At 55.6% G+C, this 17170-nt stretch overlaps 1 protein-coding gene across 1 annotated transcript in view; it reads right to left on the reverse strand.

Moving 5' to 3' along the window:
- The window catches only part of DOCK1 (dedicator of cytokinesis 1), a 491536-nt gene that overhangs the window by 76350 nt on the left and 398016 nt on the right, over positions 1-17170 (reverse strand). The window contains exon 32 of the mRNA XM_062215058.1: positions 4751-4809. Within this exon, the coding sequence (XP_062071042.1) occupies positions 4751-4809 (59 nt within the window). The remainder of the gene's footprint in view (positions 1-4750; positions 4810-17170) is intronic.

The raw sequence follows: 17170 nt of genomic DNA on the forward strand, positions 1-17170 counted from the left end.
AGCTTGACGTGAGCAGAAGGCGGTGGGAGAAGCGACAGCAGCCACCTGTCACCCAGGGACGCTGTGAGCTCAAACCAAGCCGCTGGGGAACTCACAGGAAGGGGACAGGGACCCGTGCAGAGCCAGCCGCCGGCAAGGCTTTTCTGGGTTGTGTTCTTTTCACCACACGTTAGCATCGCTTCGTTTCCAGCACTTAGCAGGGGAGCCCACAAGAAACTAAACGCTCGAGTGAGTTACGCGTGACACCGTGTTAACATCAGCGTTTCATTCTGTAAATATTTACTAATATTTCTTACATGGTCAGGAACTCAACGATATTCAAGAGAATTTAGTTTTCTTAACAACTCAGCTAATATAGATTTCTGTAAAGAGAGAGACTGCACTCATTTGGTTAATATGAATAACTCTACTTAAAGAAATACATAATTTTAATAATTGGCCTAAAGATTTTTGGGTGGACACACACACTCAGAACATCACCTTCAATAGTGGATTTGAATACAATTAAAACTTCATTATTTTCCTAAATAATTAATACTTTAACTACGGCTACAACCGTCTGATTCTCCTCACTTCCCCAAATGCTCAATGTTTCTGGAAGGCGTGCAACTTCTACAAAGCACCCTTCAGAAATGCTGTTATATCAAGGCCTTAGGTGAGGCCTTCCCTGTATGATGCCTGAAAAACATCGGCGCCGACGTTTCGGAAGACAGATGAGGGTGACGGCGCACTGCTCATCAGCCACGATCTTTTCATTGCTCCAAGCTGGGAGGGACACACGAGGCAGTAACACGTGGTTGTGCAAGTGGGGATGGGAAAAGTAAGTTACCATAGGAGTGGACAACGCCCTGGAGTACAGCTGAGGTCTATGGGCAGTGGGACCCCGGGGGATTTAACTTCACAACAGCAGCTCCGAGGGGAGCAAGGGTGGCGGCCCGCTCTCTGGCAGTCACTTTGTTTTTGTTTGTTTCAACATTTGCATTTCCCCTGGGGGACATGGTGCTCAAATTTCGTGATGACCTGGAGTCTGGAATCAATGAGGACCAAGGTGATGCCTGCAGTGTAGACCATGCGGTTCTCCTTCCTTTCTGAGATAAAGGAAGAGCAATCATTGGGGAGAAAGGTGACTACTTGCTGTTTCCGAGTCCCTGCCCGTAATTGGCCAAGGTCATGGTGTAAGACTCATGCCAGAGGCAAGTTCTCGGCTGAAAAGCTGCAGAACACACATCTTGTGTGTTAATCACAGACTCGGTCAGCCAGGGACAGGACGGAATGGGGGAAATCTGCTCTCTTAGTCGCACCCCAAATCTAAAGTGCCCAGCAAGGTCAACACAATCACCTCACTGAATGGGCTTCTACACCCTGAGTCGGGCAGGCGTTTGGCCTGGAGGTCAGGCTCAGGTTACGATGCCGTGTCCCAAGCGGGAGAACCTGGGTTTGATCCGGGGATCCAGCTCCTGACTCAGCTTCCCACCCACGCAGCCCCTGGGAGGCAGCGGTGGCCGCTCCAGTAGCTGGGTCCCTGCCACCCACGTGGGAGACCCAGACTGAGTTTTCGCGTTCTGGCTTTGCTCATCCCCCAGGGATCTGGGGGGAGTGAACCTGTGGATGGGAGTCCTCGCTGATGGTGTCTCTTAATGCATTAATTAAAATTCCATAGAAAATCAGAGAGAGACCAACGTGCCCCCTCGGGAGGCACAACCTCCCCATGGGCCTGGAAGAGGAACTGTGCACAGACAGGCAGGGCCCATGCCTGCGTCCCTCACTGCACTGGTGGCAAACAGGCACGAAAGGTAACAGAACCAGTTTCAACGCTGGCCAGTCTCTGGGGCTCCAGATGTGACATTACAAATGCTTAACATCAGACAATTCACCCCAAACTGGAAAGGCCAGAGCACCCTCCACCAGGACAACCCCGGCCGGCGGCAGCCAGGGCTGGGTGTGGGCACTCTCTCTATGCCTGGCAGGGACCCTGTCACGTGGCACCACCACAAGAGCCGAAGGCGCCAGGGCCCAGGCCAGCTGTGCCGGGGGCAGCAGCTGTCCATCAAGAAGGAGGCATTTCGACATGTACCAGCCCCCGGGACCTGGGCTGGGGGCATCGCTAGCTCCCCTACATGATGTGCGAATCCTGATCGAGCCTGGTCGTAAGAAGCATCTTCATGAGAAAGTATTTACGTAACTTCACAGCGTGTCCTGGAGAGAGGATGCCGACCAGCCCACAAGAAGGTGGTCACTCTATTTTAGGAAGGATCAAGGAGCATGGCCGCAGACAGAGGCTGCTCTCCGAGGGCCTGTGAGTCCACACTGATAGCCTGGTTGGCCAGAGCGGGGTGGGTGAGGGGTCACGTCACCTCTCCCAAGGCTCTGGGTTCTCCAAGGTCCAGCATGGAACCATAGGCGCCCTCCACGCCCTCCCCCTGCACGTCTCTTCCGCTTCTCTTGCTCCCCTCTCTGCTGGAGCGACACGCGGTCCCTGCCTGGCCTGGGTCCCACCATCTGGACTGCCAGGGCAAATGACAAATGCATCCCTCAGAGCACAGTTTTAAGAAGGAACACAGAGCAATTAATGACAATGAATCTTCCTGTTCGGCAAACTTTAACATTTTGCTGCTGACATCACTGGATCTTAGTGTTACCAGATCACTGGGCCTCAGCGCTGTAAGGATCTCGACAACCCAGCCCCCCCCCCCCCCCTTTCCGCAGAATGGGAGCCCAGGACCCCCGAGACACAGGCTGAGGCTGCAGAGCCGGCACGGTAGGGGGGAAACTCCCAGTGGAATCAGCAGCTCCCCTCCCCCCAGGGTGAGGCATGGTGGCAAGGCAGAGGGCAGGACAGGGCCCACCAGGCTCCTGGCTGTGAGCTCCGCAGGGCCTCCGATGGCCGAGAGCCAGCGCCTGGACTCTGAGCCCTGAGGCTGTCACAGCCAAGTCACCAGCGAAGCCCCAGCCATTTCCTGGAGCGCGTGCGGGGACAGGATGTACTGAGAAGGCACAGAGACAGAGCCGCTGCAACCAACATGCCCTCCGCTCGGGACCTCTGCACTGCGCTTGTATCCCCCAGACCCTAACTGGGGGCCCGTGAGCACCCAGACTTCTCCATTCCTGTGTTTCAGCACTGTCCACGAGGGTCTTGTGGGTTTGCTTTCCCAGGTCCTCTGCCTGGGAAGGATGCGCGTGGAAGACTCCATCCTTGACTCAGCAGAAATACAGAGACCTGAAATTCTCCTAGGGGCCTCGGGCACACACCAGGGACCTCGGGAGGGACAAGCAGTCAAAGGCCCCTCGGAGGCAGGAAGAGGTCACCGGGAACCTACTGACCACATCAAAGGTGAGGCCCTCGAACCCCACTCCTGTCTGCCCCAGGGGGTGTTCAGGGGTGATGAGGTCCAGCCACCCGCCTGCATCCAAGTCCATTCTGCTTTGACCCCGTCGCTCTGTTCTGCATCTTTTTTGCAATTTCCTGAAGGCAGGCAGCAAGCGACCGCTTAAGGAAGCAGGCTGGGGTGCGGCTACGTGGTCCCCGCCCTGGTGGAACAAGTGGCACTCTCGAGCTACAGGAAGATGAGAGAGTGAAGTGGCCGGATGCACCCCTGCCTTCCAGTAGAGACCGGTCTTGGAGGCACAGCCAGACCTTCTCATTCCAGGCCACGTGGGCTTCTGGTGCTCTGAGGACAGAAGCAGAGGCCTGGCCATCCGGAGGCAGGCAGTGCACCTGCAGCCCAGCTCAGGAGCTGGGCGAGGCCACCAAGTGACCACTGCATGGTATGCAGGAGCCTGGGACCCCTCTGCACAAAGCAAGGCCCAGAACTGTCAGGAAGAGCTTTTTCTCAACTTAGGATGGGGCCAGCTTCACAGGGGGCACACTACAGACGGTGAGAAAACACCAAATCATCATCGGCCCACTCTTTAAGAAGCTCATCTAAAAGAACTATGTGCTAGGCTGGTGCACTGGCCTAGTAAGCTAAACCTCTGCCTGCAGTGCCGGCATCCCATACAGGTGCTGGTTCAAGTCCTGGCTGCTCCACTTCCAATCCAGCTCCCTGCTGATGGCCTGGGAAAGCAGTGGAAGATGGCCCGAGTGCTTGGGCCCTTGTACCCACATAGGAGACCCAGAAGAAGCTCCTGGCTTCCCAGCGCCGGCTGTTGTGGCCAACTGGGGAGTGGACCAGCAAATGGCAGGCCTCTCTCTCTGTCTCTCCCTCTCTTTGTCTGTTAACTCTGCCTCTCAAATAAATCTTTAAAAAGAATTATATGTTGTATTGGTTAAAATTTCAATAGACAATTCTTTGTTGTTACTGATGAGGATGGACAGGTGAACTATATTAATTATTTTATTTACAAACAAAATGACATCAATTTCATATCTTAAATGCACATGTCCCTTAGTGCCATGAGTGCAGGAGCTCATTCGCCCCAGATGGCAGTTTGTCTAGTATCTAAGTACAGGATCAAGCTGTGAGTCGGTAAATAAACCCTTGAGAAGCTGGGTTCTGTGATCTGAACACAGGACGTGAGAGCAGGATGAGCTCCATGGTTTGATGCAAGAGAAACTGAGAGACGCCAGTAAGCCACAAGGGGGCGCTCCACCGACCTCTCTGTTCCACCAATCAGGTTTTCCTCCCTCTCCTTTGGTCTTCCATCTCTTACCAAAAACAGAGGCCACTCAGACTTTAAAGACGTCCCAGCAGGGACGGACAGGGCCAGTGTCATGACCCACCAGGGATCGCCCAGGTACCCAGCCACTCACCGAGGTTGTACCACATGTCTCTGATCTCAAAGCCGATCTGCCGCCTCATGTCTCCATACCTGGAAAGCAGGGAAGGGAAATCGCTGAGTCACTCTTTAGAGCGTGGGAAAAGCAGAGGTGGATAGTCAGTGCAACCCAAGGTTTCCATCGCTGGGGCCGACCAAGGGGGCGTGAAAGCGCTGACTTCTCCCAGGAAAGGGGCGGAAGGAGGAGGGCTGCCACAGGGCACCGGGTGGGGACCCTCAGGGACCTTCCCGGTCCCATGGCTGCAGCTTACATAAAGTCCTCACACAAGGCCAATCTCTGGGGACCGCAAACCCCGTCCACGCGGCAGCAGCTTTCCCACAGTAAAATGAAGGCCCGGAGAAGGGGAAGGCCTCCTTCGAGTGTCTCACCTTCTGTATCATTAATGCCAGGAAGGGCTTAACACCAAGAAACATCGACAAATATTCCACTGGTTTTTGTTTACCAGGGAAAATAAATGCTAATTTTCCTCCCCGTGGGTGAACACAGGAGGTGTGTGTTTCAGGAGTAAACAGAATTCGATGCTTCAGAAGATAAACCTTTATTAGTTTGTGAGCAATTTAACTTTTTCCTTTATTGCCTAAGGAAAAACCTGATTATATTAAAAATAATAATTTGCAAAATTAGCATACAGCATCGCAGTTAGCAGCTGTGTCAGGAGCGGCTCCGTTCGTTTGTCCTGGTGGCAGCCGACGTGGGAGGGAAGGCTCTGATTACAGATGATCCTGCTGGGGCTCCCGGCTGCCAAGTCAACAGCCACAGCCTACTGACACCTCATTATGGTGCCCCGAGCACCTGTCTGTCACTCACGGCGGGAGACGGCTACAGCCCAGGAAGGGAGAATCTGTCCTGGCATCTGGGCGCGGTGTGGGGGAGGCCACAGCACTGATTCTTCCCTCCAGGATGGGCCAGGCCTCTGAGGACCCCCAGGGCTGGTGTCCTGGCACAGTGGACTGAGCCACCATTTGTAATGTCAGCATCCCGTATTGGGTGTCGGTTCCAGTCCTGGCTGTTCCACTTCCAATCCAGCTCCCTGCCAATGTGCCTGGGAAAGCAGCAGATGATGGCCCAAGTTCTCAGGCCCCTGCCTCCCATGTGGGAGTGGGAGACCAGGATGGAGTTCCAGGATCCTGGCTTCAGTCTGGCCTGGGCCAGCCCTGGTCATTGTGGCTCTCTGGGGAGAGACCCAGTAGGTGAAAGATCTGTCTCTCTTGCTCTCTCTGTCACTCTTTTAAGTAAATAAATTTAAAAAAAGAAAGATATCACCCCAAGCCCAGCCCCACCACCACGTGAGCGCTCAGGCGGGTAATTCTGTAAATGACGGGCAACCTCAGCTGGGGGGCAGGCCCATCGGGCAGTGCAAAGGGACCAGCAGCAATGCCACTGGACCCGTGCTCCTGGGGGAGAGGAAAGCACACTTCTGGCCAGGACCGCACCCCAGATCGCCCCAGGCCGAACGACTCCATCACGTCGAGCTACGTAAGCTTCTCGGGCTCTTGGAGCTGTTCCCAGTGCCAGGTTCATCCTGCACAGACAGAGGGATCCCTGCCGCCGCTGCCACGCCTGGGGTGATGTGGTGGCTTCGTGGCCACCAGGCAGGCTGGCGTCCTCTTGGCATTCATCGGGGCAGGGGCACACCTGTGCCCACCCCTCCCAGGTTCCTGAGGGTACAGGTGGACCAGGCACCTCCCAGCTGAGCAGGCCTGGGGAAGCCCAGACTCCAGCACCAGAGGGGCTGGGCCTGGGAACACAGGCTCCACCCCAGCCCCTGGGGTCCCTGCCACCGTAGACCCTCACTACACGGAGGTGGCCTGAGGCCTGGAGACAGGGCCGGCTTCACATGTCTTGATGAACTGAAGCTTATCCCCACCCCCATGCTTCCCAGACATCTGTCCCATCCTGAGAAAATCCACAGAAACAAGAGCCTAGCGCTGGGCTGCCCTGTGTCGGCGTCTGTGCCTCTCTGGCCTCGGGCTCAGCTCCTTTCCTCAGCTCCCAGGGGGGCTGGATGCTCTGAGGTTTGGGCACAGGAGCCTCCGGCAGCAGTGGGAATAGCAGGTGAGGTCACGAGTGGCCCCAGGGAGTGATGTGCCATTTTCCTAGACTGGTGCTGACACCTGCGCCCTCCAAGGCCTGTGTGGGGTCGGCCCCCCTGGGCCAGAAGAGGGCTCTCTTCCAGGGGAAACAGGCCCCTGTGAGAGCAGGGAGCAGCAGAACTCTGAGTACGCCGCCCTGGTGAGTGCCAGGCCCGCGGCAGCACACAGGTGCCGTGCGTGCTGCTCTGACAGCCACCCACGCGGGGAGCACGCGGGCCTGGGGCAAAGGCAGCATCAGGACTGAAGGTGGAGGGCGAGACCGCATCTCCCTGGCAGCAAGACTGATCTGCACTTAGTCTTCATCTGAGGCCTCTTGATGAATCCATGCCCGCCTCCGAGCGAGCCCTGGGCACAGTCACAGCTGTCAGCGCCCTCAGGAGGCTCCCACGGAGCAGGGAAAACCAGATAACAGAGCCTCTGGGCGGAAGCTCCTTCCCTGGGGGTGAGCCCAGAGCTGGGCACCACTCTGGACAGCCTAAGTGCCCAGACTTACCCTGGGGGAGCAGCTACAGGCACAGGGCAAAGTGTGGGGGGAGGGTGTCCATGCCTCAGACCCCCGTGTCTGTGTTCACCCCACAGCGGCTCCCCAGCTGTCAGAGCACAGCCCTGCTGTAGCCCTACTGCCCCCAGCTCACTGTGTCCCCACTGCCCCACTGCCCCAGCTCCTCCTCCAAGGAGGAAACTGTGACCCCTGGCGATGAACTGACCCGCCTGGCGCCACAGGGCTACGGTGGCACAGAGCTGGAGTCTGCGTGGTCTGTCTAGAGCTCCCCACTGCCCCAGCTCACTGAGCCCCCACTGCCCCCAGTTCAGTGTCCCCACTGCCCCAGCTCACTGTGTCCTCACTGCCCCAGCTCACTGTGTCCACACTGCCCCAGCTCACTGAGCCCCCACTGCCCCAGCTCACTGTGTCCACACTGCCCCCAGCTCAGTGTCCCCACTGCCCCAGCTCACTGTGTCCTCACTGCCCCAGCTCACTGTGTCCCCACTGCCCCAGCTCACTGAGCCCCCACTGCCCCAGCTCACTGTGTCCACACTGCCCCCAGCTCACTGTGTCCCCACTGCCCCAGCTCACTGTGTCCTCACTGCCCCCAGCTCACTGTGTCCTCACTGCCCCAGCTCACTGTGTCCCCACTGCCCCAGCTCACTGAGCCCCCACTGCCCCAGCTCACTGTGTCCTCACTGCCCCAGCTCACTGTGTCCACACTGCCCCAGCTCACTGAGCCCCCACTGCCCCAGCTCACTGTGTCCACACTGCCCCCAGCTCAGTGTCCCCACTGCCCCAGCTCACTGTGTCCCCACTGCCCCAGCTCACTGTGTCCCCACTGCCCCAGCTCACTGTGTCCCCACTGCCCCAGCTCACTGAGCCCCCACTGCCCCAGCTCACTGTGTCCTCACTGCCCCAGCTCACTGTGTCCCCACTGCCCCAGCTACTGTGTCCACACTGCCCCCAGCTCACTGTGTCCCCACTGCCCCAGCTCACTGTGTCCTCACTGCCCCAGCTCACTGAGCCCCCACTGCCCCAGCTCACTGTGTCCACACTGTCCCCAGCTCACTGTGTCCCCACTGCCCCAGCTCACTGTGTCCACACTGCCCCCAGCTCACTGTGTCCCCACTGCCCCAGCTCACTGTGTCCTCACTGCCCCAGCTCACTGTGTCCACACTGCCCCCAGCTCACTGTGTCCCCACTGCCCCAGCTCACTGTGTCCTCACTGCCCCCAGCTCACTGTCAGGCCTGACCTCAGTAGCTGGTGTCCTGCACCTCAGACCCAAGAAGTGGGAACCACCTGTCCAGGCTTGGGGGTAAGGCCGACCTGTACCCACATCCCAGCACACACGCAAGTCACTGGGCCACTGTGACCCTCAGCCTCATCTCTCACACTTGGAAAATGACTCCTGACGCACATCTGGGCTTCGGGACGATTGACAGCGGGATGACGTCCCTGTCTGTCCTGGGAAGCCCTCAAGCTGGCCCAGGGCCGTCCGAGTCTCCGACTGGACCTCACTACAGTCCCCGACAAGTCACAAGGGTCACTCAGTGGACACGCACTGGGCACTTGCTGGAAGCCGCACACGGAGGACATGGAAAAGCAAGAATCTGACACTCACTAGAGAACACACAAAACCCAGGGTCTCTGCTGTTGATCTGCCCAGGACATCACCACGGCGGCTCTTGTGAGGCACTCAATAGAGGACAGACAAAACCGTCAGGCTCAGGCGGGGAGACGCACACCAGTCAAACAGTCACAAGACCTCTATGCATATCGTGTCTGCATCTATGCGTGTGGACGCGACCTCCTTTGGAGAAAGGGTCTCTGCAGGGGAAATCAAGTCAAGATGAAGTCGTACTGTAGTAGGCTGGTGCTGTAGCCAATGGCTGGTGTCCTTGAGAGGCAGGGGAGCCTTACAGAGACAGACGCCCAGGAACACACAAGGAGCAAGCTCACAGGAAGATGGGGCCAGGAGTGCTGAGCTCTGTGGGCAGCCAGGAGTAGAAGCTGGGTGAGGGGTCTACCAGACTCCTCTCGGGACCTGTAGACAAGCCTGCCGGCACCTAGGAGCTCAGCCGTCTGGCCTCCAGGACTGGGAGACAATAAACCTATGTGGCTTCTAGCTGTTGTAGGCAGGCATGTAGGATAAAACTGATGAGGCCTGCAAGACCAGGCCTTCACCACGCCCCTGTGTGACCTCATGCCCTTACCTGACCACACCTGTGTGCCCACCTGCCAATCAGGCTAATTAACCACTCCCCTTTGGAAGTAGATTCAGGGCCTGGGACATGGTGGGCCCAGCCCTGTTTTTTTTGCCTTTTGCCACTGTGGCCCACGCTGCCCGGCACCTCCAGGGCGAGTGGCCTTAGGGCCGCCCGGCTCCATGCTTCCGGGCCTGCATGCTCCTCCCGTGGCTGGCTCCTGGTACTCGGTGTGAGCCCAGACTTCTCTCTCTTAGACAGGGCCCACACTCTCCTATGCATTTCTCTCACTGAATAAAAAGCTTAAAAGTTATCAGGCTGCCTTGTTCATTTACGTTGGTATTCTCTGAGTATTAGGCAAGAGCCCACACAGGCGTATTAACATTGGGAATTTATCAATAAACACACAGTAAAATAAATGGCACCCAATACTCCTGTATCCCAGCTCTCAGTCCATGCTCACTGCTGGGCAGAGGGACCTAGGGAGCCAACACAAGAGCCGCCGCGATGATGTCCGGGGCAGATCAACGGCGGAGACCCTCGGCTTGAAAAGGCTTTCTTTTTCCTTTTCCTTCCTTCCTTCCCTCCCTCTCTTCCTTTTACTTAGGAACCTTTTATTTAAGGTTTAGTGACAATGCATTTCAAAAATACAAATTCAAGAACACAGCGATGCTTCCCACCCTAGCCTCCCTCCTGCCTGCACGCCCACCCTTCTTCCTCTTCCCTCTCCTATTCCCATTCTTATTTTTTACTAAGTTCTAATTTCAATTAACTTAGTTTAACCCTCCACTAAGTAAAGAGTACAACAAATAGTATGGAAAAACAAAACAACAACCAAAAAAAACCCTGTTCCTCAATAGTCAAGACAAGGGCTGTTCAAAATTATTGCATCTATAGGTCCAGCATTGTGGTGTAGCGGGTAAAGCTGCTGTCTGCAGTGCCAGCATCCATATGGGCGCCGGTTCAAGTCCCAGCTGCTCCACTTCTGATCCAGCCCTATGCTACGGCCTGGGAAAGCAGTAGAAGATGGCCCAAGTCCTTGGGCTCCTGCACCTGCATGGGAAGACCCTGAGGAAGCTCCTGGCTCCTGGCTTCAGATCAGTGCAGCTCCAGCCATTGTGGCCAATTGGGGAGTGAAGCAGCAGGTGGAAGACTTCTCTCTGCCTCTCCTTTTCTCTCTGTGTAACTCTTACTTTCAAATAAATAAATAAATAAATCTTTAAAAATATTTGTATCTCAAAGTATCAATTTCACTTCTATAGGTTACCCTTTAGGTACTCCATTTGTTACCACAGCTCAGGGAGAACATATGGAATTTATCTTTCTGGAACTGGCTTATTTCACTAATCATAATGTTTTCCAGTTGCATCCATTTTGTTGCAAATGACAGGAATTCAATTTTTTTACTGCTGTGTAGTATTCCATAGTGTATACATACCATAATTTCTTTCTTAAAAAAAGATTTATTTTATCTGAAAGACAAAGTTACAGAGAGAGGTAGAGACCGAGTGAGTGAGCGAGGTCTTCTATCCCCTGGTTCACTCCCCAGATGGCCACAACAGCTGCAGAAAGCCGATGCAAAGCCAGGAGCCAGGAGCTCCTTCCAGGTCTCCTACCTGCGTGCAGGGGCCTAAGCACTTGGGCCATCTTTTCTGCTTTCCCAGGTGCATTAGCAGGGAGCTGGAATGGAAGTGGAGCAGCCGGGACTCATACCAGCACTCATATGGGATGCTGGTGCTGCAGGCTGGGGCTTTAACCTATGCTGTGCCATAGCATGGGCCCCCACCATAATTTCTTTATTCAGTCTTCAGTTGATAGACATCTTGGTTGATGACATATCTTAGCCATTGTGAATTGAGCTGCAATAAACATGGGAGGTACAGATAACTCTTTCATGTATTGATTACATTCCCCCCAGGAGTGGGAAGATTGGATCATATGGTAGGTTTACATTCAGATTTCTAAGCTATCTCCATATTGTCTTCCACAGTGGCTGCACCAGTTTGCAGTCTCATCAACAGTGGATTAGGGTACCTTTCCCCCCACATCCTCACCAGCATCTGTTGTTAGTTGATTTCTGTATGGAAGCCATTCTAACTGGGGTGAGGTGAAACCTCATTGTGGTTTTGATTTGCATGTCCCTGATGGCTAGTGATCCTGAGAATTTTTTCATGTGTCTGTTAGCCATTTAGATTTCCTCTTTTGAAAAACGTGTTTAAGTCCTTTGCCCATTTCATAACTGGATTGTCTGTTTTGTTGTTGTTGAGTTTCTTCAGCTTTTTATAGATCCTGGTTATTAATCCTTTATCAGTTGCATAGTTTGCAAATACTTTCTCCCATTCTGTCAGCTGCCTCTTCACTTTGCTGAGTGCTTATTTTGCAGTACAGAAGCTTCTCAATTTGATGCAATCTAATTTGTCAATCTTGGTTCTGATTGCCTGTGCTTTTGGGGTCTTTTCCAAGAAGTCCTTGCCTATGCCAATGTTTTGCAGGGTTTCCCCAATGTTCCCTAATTGATGGCATTGAGTCATAAATTTAAGACTTTAATCCATGTTGAGTGGATGTTTGTGTAAGGTGTGAGGTAGGGGTCTTTTTTCATACTTCTGCTTGTGGAGATCCAGTTTTCCCAGCACCATTTGTTGGAGAGACTGTCCTTGCTCCCGGGATTGATTTTAGCTCCTTTGTCAAAGTTGGTTGTAGATGCGTGGATTGGTTTCTGGAGTTTCTGCTCTGTTCCACTGGCCCACACATCTGTTTTTTGCTGGTACCAGGCTGTTCTGCTTATAACTGGAAAAGCACTTTCTTAAGGAAAGAGAATAACTGAGAAATCCCACCACTCAATGCTGCGTGGCAGGAAGCCAGGAGAAACCTGGCTGGAGTTCTGTGGTGGGAAGAGGAGTGTTTGGGACAGGGTGCACGGTTGGGAGGTGGCCTGTTCCCAGAGGTCCCCGGGCCAGCAGCTGGCCCCCCACATACAGGTGAGAGAGTGGGGGACCTGTAAGGGGTGGGTCTACTGGGAAGTGCTTAGGTCATGGGGGTACCACCTGCCAGAACAGACTAACATCTTCCCCAGAGACTGAGTTAGGACCTGTGGCAGGGGTTAGGGACTGTGATAGGCGGGTGTTGGGGAGCAGGTGCGTGCCCATTTCTCTCTTGCATGTGTGACCCCCCCCCCCAACATGCTTGCTTCCCCTTCCATGTCTCCACCGCACGGCAAGCAGGGCGGGACCTCTACTGGAAGCCCAGCACAGGCTGCAGTCCCACTCCTGAAATGCTCCACCTTCATAACCATGGGCGGAATAAGCCGCCCTCCTTGTGAAGTACTCAGCCTCGGGGACTGTGTGCAACAGCAGAAACCTGACTACGGCACAGAGTAAAGGGTGCAAGGAGAGCAACCGGCAGGGCCCACCCCACAGCCCCGATTCAGCACCTGTGGAGACAGCCGGAGGTGGGGGCGGTGAGGAAGTGAGGTGGCGAAAGGGCAGGCGGAGACAGCGAGGGAGCCGGGGTGGAGGGAGGCATTTTCATCTGAATTAGCAAGACTGGTGGGTGGGTTCCTGGTGGAGAAGGGGCACAGGACCCCAGGCAGACAAGGCCGGCCTGGCCTCATTCCACCTGCACCTCCGTCATCCAGCTCAGCAGCGCACTCATCACCCACGCACGTGGGCATCCACTCAGCTGTTCCACGCCAAGCTGGCACGAGGCTACCCCTTCAGTCTGTCTCCTGGGGTCTACTTCTAGTTCCTAAAGTGAAACTAATTTGAATAATTTGAGTCTCTTGAAAAAAAAATGAGTCAAATCGACCCCATTTCCTGTTCTCTTCTGGAATGCACAACCGCAGCTCCCAGGTAGGCGACATCGCAGGATGGGGCCAGTTCTTTCCCTTCGGTTTTCCTCGAAGGTCACGTCCACGCCCGGCCGTTACTGCGCTGGCATCTCAGAACCCAGCGTTTAGCGGGGTGCGGCTGAGTTTGCCTTGTGCTCGGGCAGAACATGGCAGAGCCGGGATGGACCCGGCTCACGGCTGCAGGGGCTGACGGAGCTCTGGCGTGGGTCAGGTGTCAGCCGAGACCACGTTGCCAGACCCCAAGGCAGAAGGCGGGAGGAAGGGCAGAAGGGGCAGGGAGTGAGCGAGGGGAGCAGAACTTGCCAGGAGCCCACTCCCACGGGACTCTGTTGAGGAGGGGCAGCCCCCATGGCCGAGTCACCCCTCAGCACTGTCACAGTGGCAGTTACTCGTCAACAGGAGCTTCGAGAAGAAAAACACCCAAACCAGTGCCGCGATATTGTTGTCTGTGTGACATCTGTGTCCCACGGGGATACCTGTCCTCTAAGAAGGTAGAGAAAGAGCCCAGGGACCGATCGGGGAGGGGAAGGCCTTTGCGGGGTGCTCCCTGCCCACTGTGCAGAGGCCTGAAGCTGGGCTCGGCCGCTCAAGCCTACGGGGAGGCTGTAACTGTCCCAGGGTGTTGCAAGCCGAGGCTGACACAGGCCCAAGCCCTGGCTCAGGTCTCTTTCCCGGACAAAGCCTGGTCCCCAGCACTGAAGCTCCTCTGTGCTCTCGAGCCTGGCTGGCCCACGTGGCACCCAGTCCACCAGAGCTGGCTGCTGACCCACAGTGATGTCAAAGGCGTGGGGAGGAGGGGGGAGCGGCAGCAGGGGTGGACCGTCCGTCCTCGCTGCACAAGCTGTCCTTACTTATCACGGACCTCGAGCCCTAGCGGCGGCTTGTTCTGGCTCCACTGGCGAGCCTCACACTCAGTGTGGCTGTGACCGTCAGCCCTCTGCGTGGTGAGGCCCATTCGGCCACGTTCTTCCCTTGTGCTCTGGGGAGTGTCTCTGGCAGGGGATGTCCTAATTATCCCTCCCGACCTCTGTCACCAGGACGAGCAGCAAGCAAGCAGGAGTGGACGGGCAGGGCTTCTGGCGCTGGAATCTCCTGCTATGCACCTGGTGAGAGCTGCGGGCTTGGCAGGGAAGCGGGAAGGGCTGGCTGGGAAGGGCGAGGGAACCCTATTCAGATTCCTGTGGTTGAACTCATGGTGTGGCAGGGAGGCCCAGCGAGGGACACTCCTGAGGCTGCAAAGCGGGCGTGACATGGGCTCTCGCTCTCTCTCTCTCTGAGACCCTATGGGCTTTCCTGCTAGAAAATGATCAGTGTGGGGCCGGCGCTGTGGTGTAGCGGGTAAAGCCACTGCCTGCAGTGCCAGCATCCCATATGGGTGCCAGTTCAAGTCCCAGATGCTCCACTTCTGATCCAGCTTTCTGCTATGGCCTGGGAAAGCAGTGGAAGATGGCCCAAGTGCTTGGGCCCTTGCACCTGCACGGGAGACCCAGGGGAAGCTCCTGGTTCCTGGCTTCGGATCAGTCCAGTTCCAGCCATTGAAACCATTTGGGGAGTGAACTAGCAGATGGAAGACTTCTCTCTCTCTCTCTCTGCCTCTCTGTAATTCTGCCTTATACAAAGATATAAATAAATCTTTAAAAAAATCAGGGCAGGCATTGTGTTCCACTATGTTCCAAATCAGCAATCAGCCACTGGCTCAGACCTGTGGGGTCAATTCCATTGTCACCAGCATCTCGTGCTGTGTTCCGAGCCCCAAGCCCCGGACCCTGCTACTCCCTTCTGCTTCGACCACCCAGAGCCTCTCCCTGCTTGGAGACTGGACCGTTTCCCTTGGCCTGGTGTCGGACCAGCTCTTAGTGTACTCAGCTAGCAGACTTCCGGGCCTTTTTCCCAGCCAGCTGGGCGGTCCACAATGTGGGGAATCCTCTGGCTCCCCACGCTGGGCTATGCAGGGCTCCCTGCTGGTCGCCAGGGTCCTCAGACCTCGTCCCAACTACTGCTCCACACATTACTTATTCTTCTCCGCCTCTCCAACTAGGCTGTGAACGTCCCCTCCACGAGGTCTGTCTTCCCTCTCTGTCCATAGCATCAGAGCCAGGCCCTGCCCGAGCACAGAATAGGCACAATCCCTTCTTACCAGATAATCTGATTTATTTATTTGAGAGTCAGAGACAAAGTTCCCATCCATTGATTCACTCCCCAAATGCCTGCAACAGCTGTGACTATGCCTGGCCAAAGCTAGGAGCAGGAACTCCATCTGGGTCTCTCACATGGGTGGCAGGGGTCCGGTTACTTTAGCCATCTTGCTGCCTCCTAGGGTCCGCATTAGCAGCAGGCTGGGATGGAGCCCTGGAGTTGGGAAACCAGCTGAGGTCTCTGGAGTGGATGCAGGTTTCCTAACTGCTATGTTAAGGTCCATTCCTAGTCAGTTTTAAGCAAAATATTTCTAGATACTTTGTGTGCCTACAAGACTTAGGCACTGGGCTAAGATACCTTGAAAAGTTCCTTATGCTGGCTTAGTTACACAGAAACAAAATTTGCAAACAGAGTACAAAGCGTGCACAGTGTAAAAGGGCACGAGGAATACAGCAAATACAGGTGCACCTGCCTCGTGGTTTATGCTACACAGCCTCAGGGGTCACAGGTTTAACTCAGGCACAAAGAACACCATGTCCTCGGTCACCTGTCACCGCCCCACATGGAGTACAGTCCACGGGGGCCCAAGGCTGTCCTGCCAGAGCCTTGCAGAGCTGCCTGGGGACATGCTCAGGTGTCCTTCCCCAGGAAATCCCTGTGGGAGGGGACAAGGGCAGTCCCAGGTCTCGTTACCCCAGTTGCAAGAGCGGGAAGGCGGAAGCCCTGCTCCGAGGGGAGACACCAGCTGGCGGTGTTTAATGTTCCTTGGCTCTGAAGCCTCTGAGTCCACAGCAGTGTGGGAAGCAAATGTTTCCTTTGGCGGCCAAGGCCCTGTGCGTTTAATGCATTCGCTGACGCTGTTTTAGCTGAAGCTGTTAGCACTCACACCAGCAAGGGGAGGCCCCGGGCGGTGCTCCTCGCTCTGGCCTGCAGAGTGCTCAGCACAAAAGTGTTTTATGGCGAAGCTCTCAAAAGACATGCCAGCTCTTCTGGGGCAGATTTCCAGCTCGATGCACCTGTGCGCTCCTGCCGGCACCTCCAAGGCCAGGGAGCGCCACATGCTTGGCAGTGAGCGGGTTCCAAAGTCAGCTGGAGCTGCGTTTGCATCCCCACCTCACCTCACCCCACAGTGAACCTTGCCCACACGGGCAGGTGATTCCACCTGCTGAGGCTGAAACAGGACAAGCCGAGGTCGTCCGTGCTGCAGGGGGTTGGCGGTGATGTGCTCAGTGTGTGCCGGTTACCGTTTTACAGCACTTTGCACCACGAGAGCAGCCGAAGGACACTGACAGCCATGGCCACAGGCAGCCTCACCTCATTTCCTGTGAGTCCCAAAAGAGCCCTCGTGCGGGGCCAGTGTCCGACGGTGCAGACTGGCAAACCTGTCTCTCAACACCGAGCCAAGGTGAGGGACAAAGTCCCAAGCAGGCTGCAAGGAGGTGCACCATGCAGGCAGTCCTGGGGGCCACGGGCACACACCCTTGGCCTCCCTCATTCTGGGTGCGTGGCTTGGCAGGTGCACCTCCCTTTTCTGAGCAATGAACACTGTCTCCATCAAAGGTTATCAGACAGCAGGTGCTGAACTCAGGAAAGACGGCCAGGAGGAAGCTGCCTTCCAGTGAGAC

This window comes from Lepus europaeus, chromosome 17 (assembly GCF_033115175.1).
Source record: "Lepus europaeus isolate LE1 chromosome 17, mLepTim1.pri, whole genome shotgun sequence".
NCBI lineage: Eukaryota > Metazoa > Chordata > Mammalia > Lagomorpha > Leporidae > Lepus > Lepus europaeus.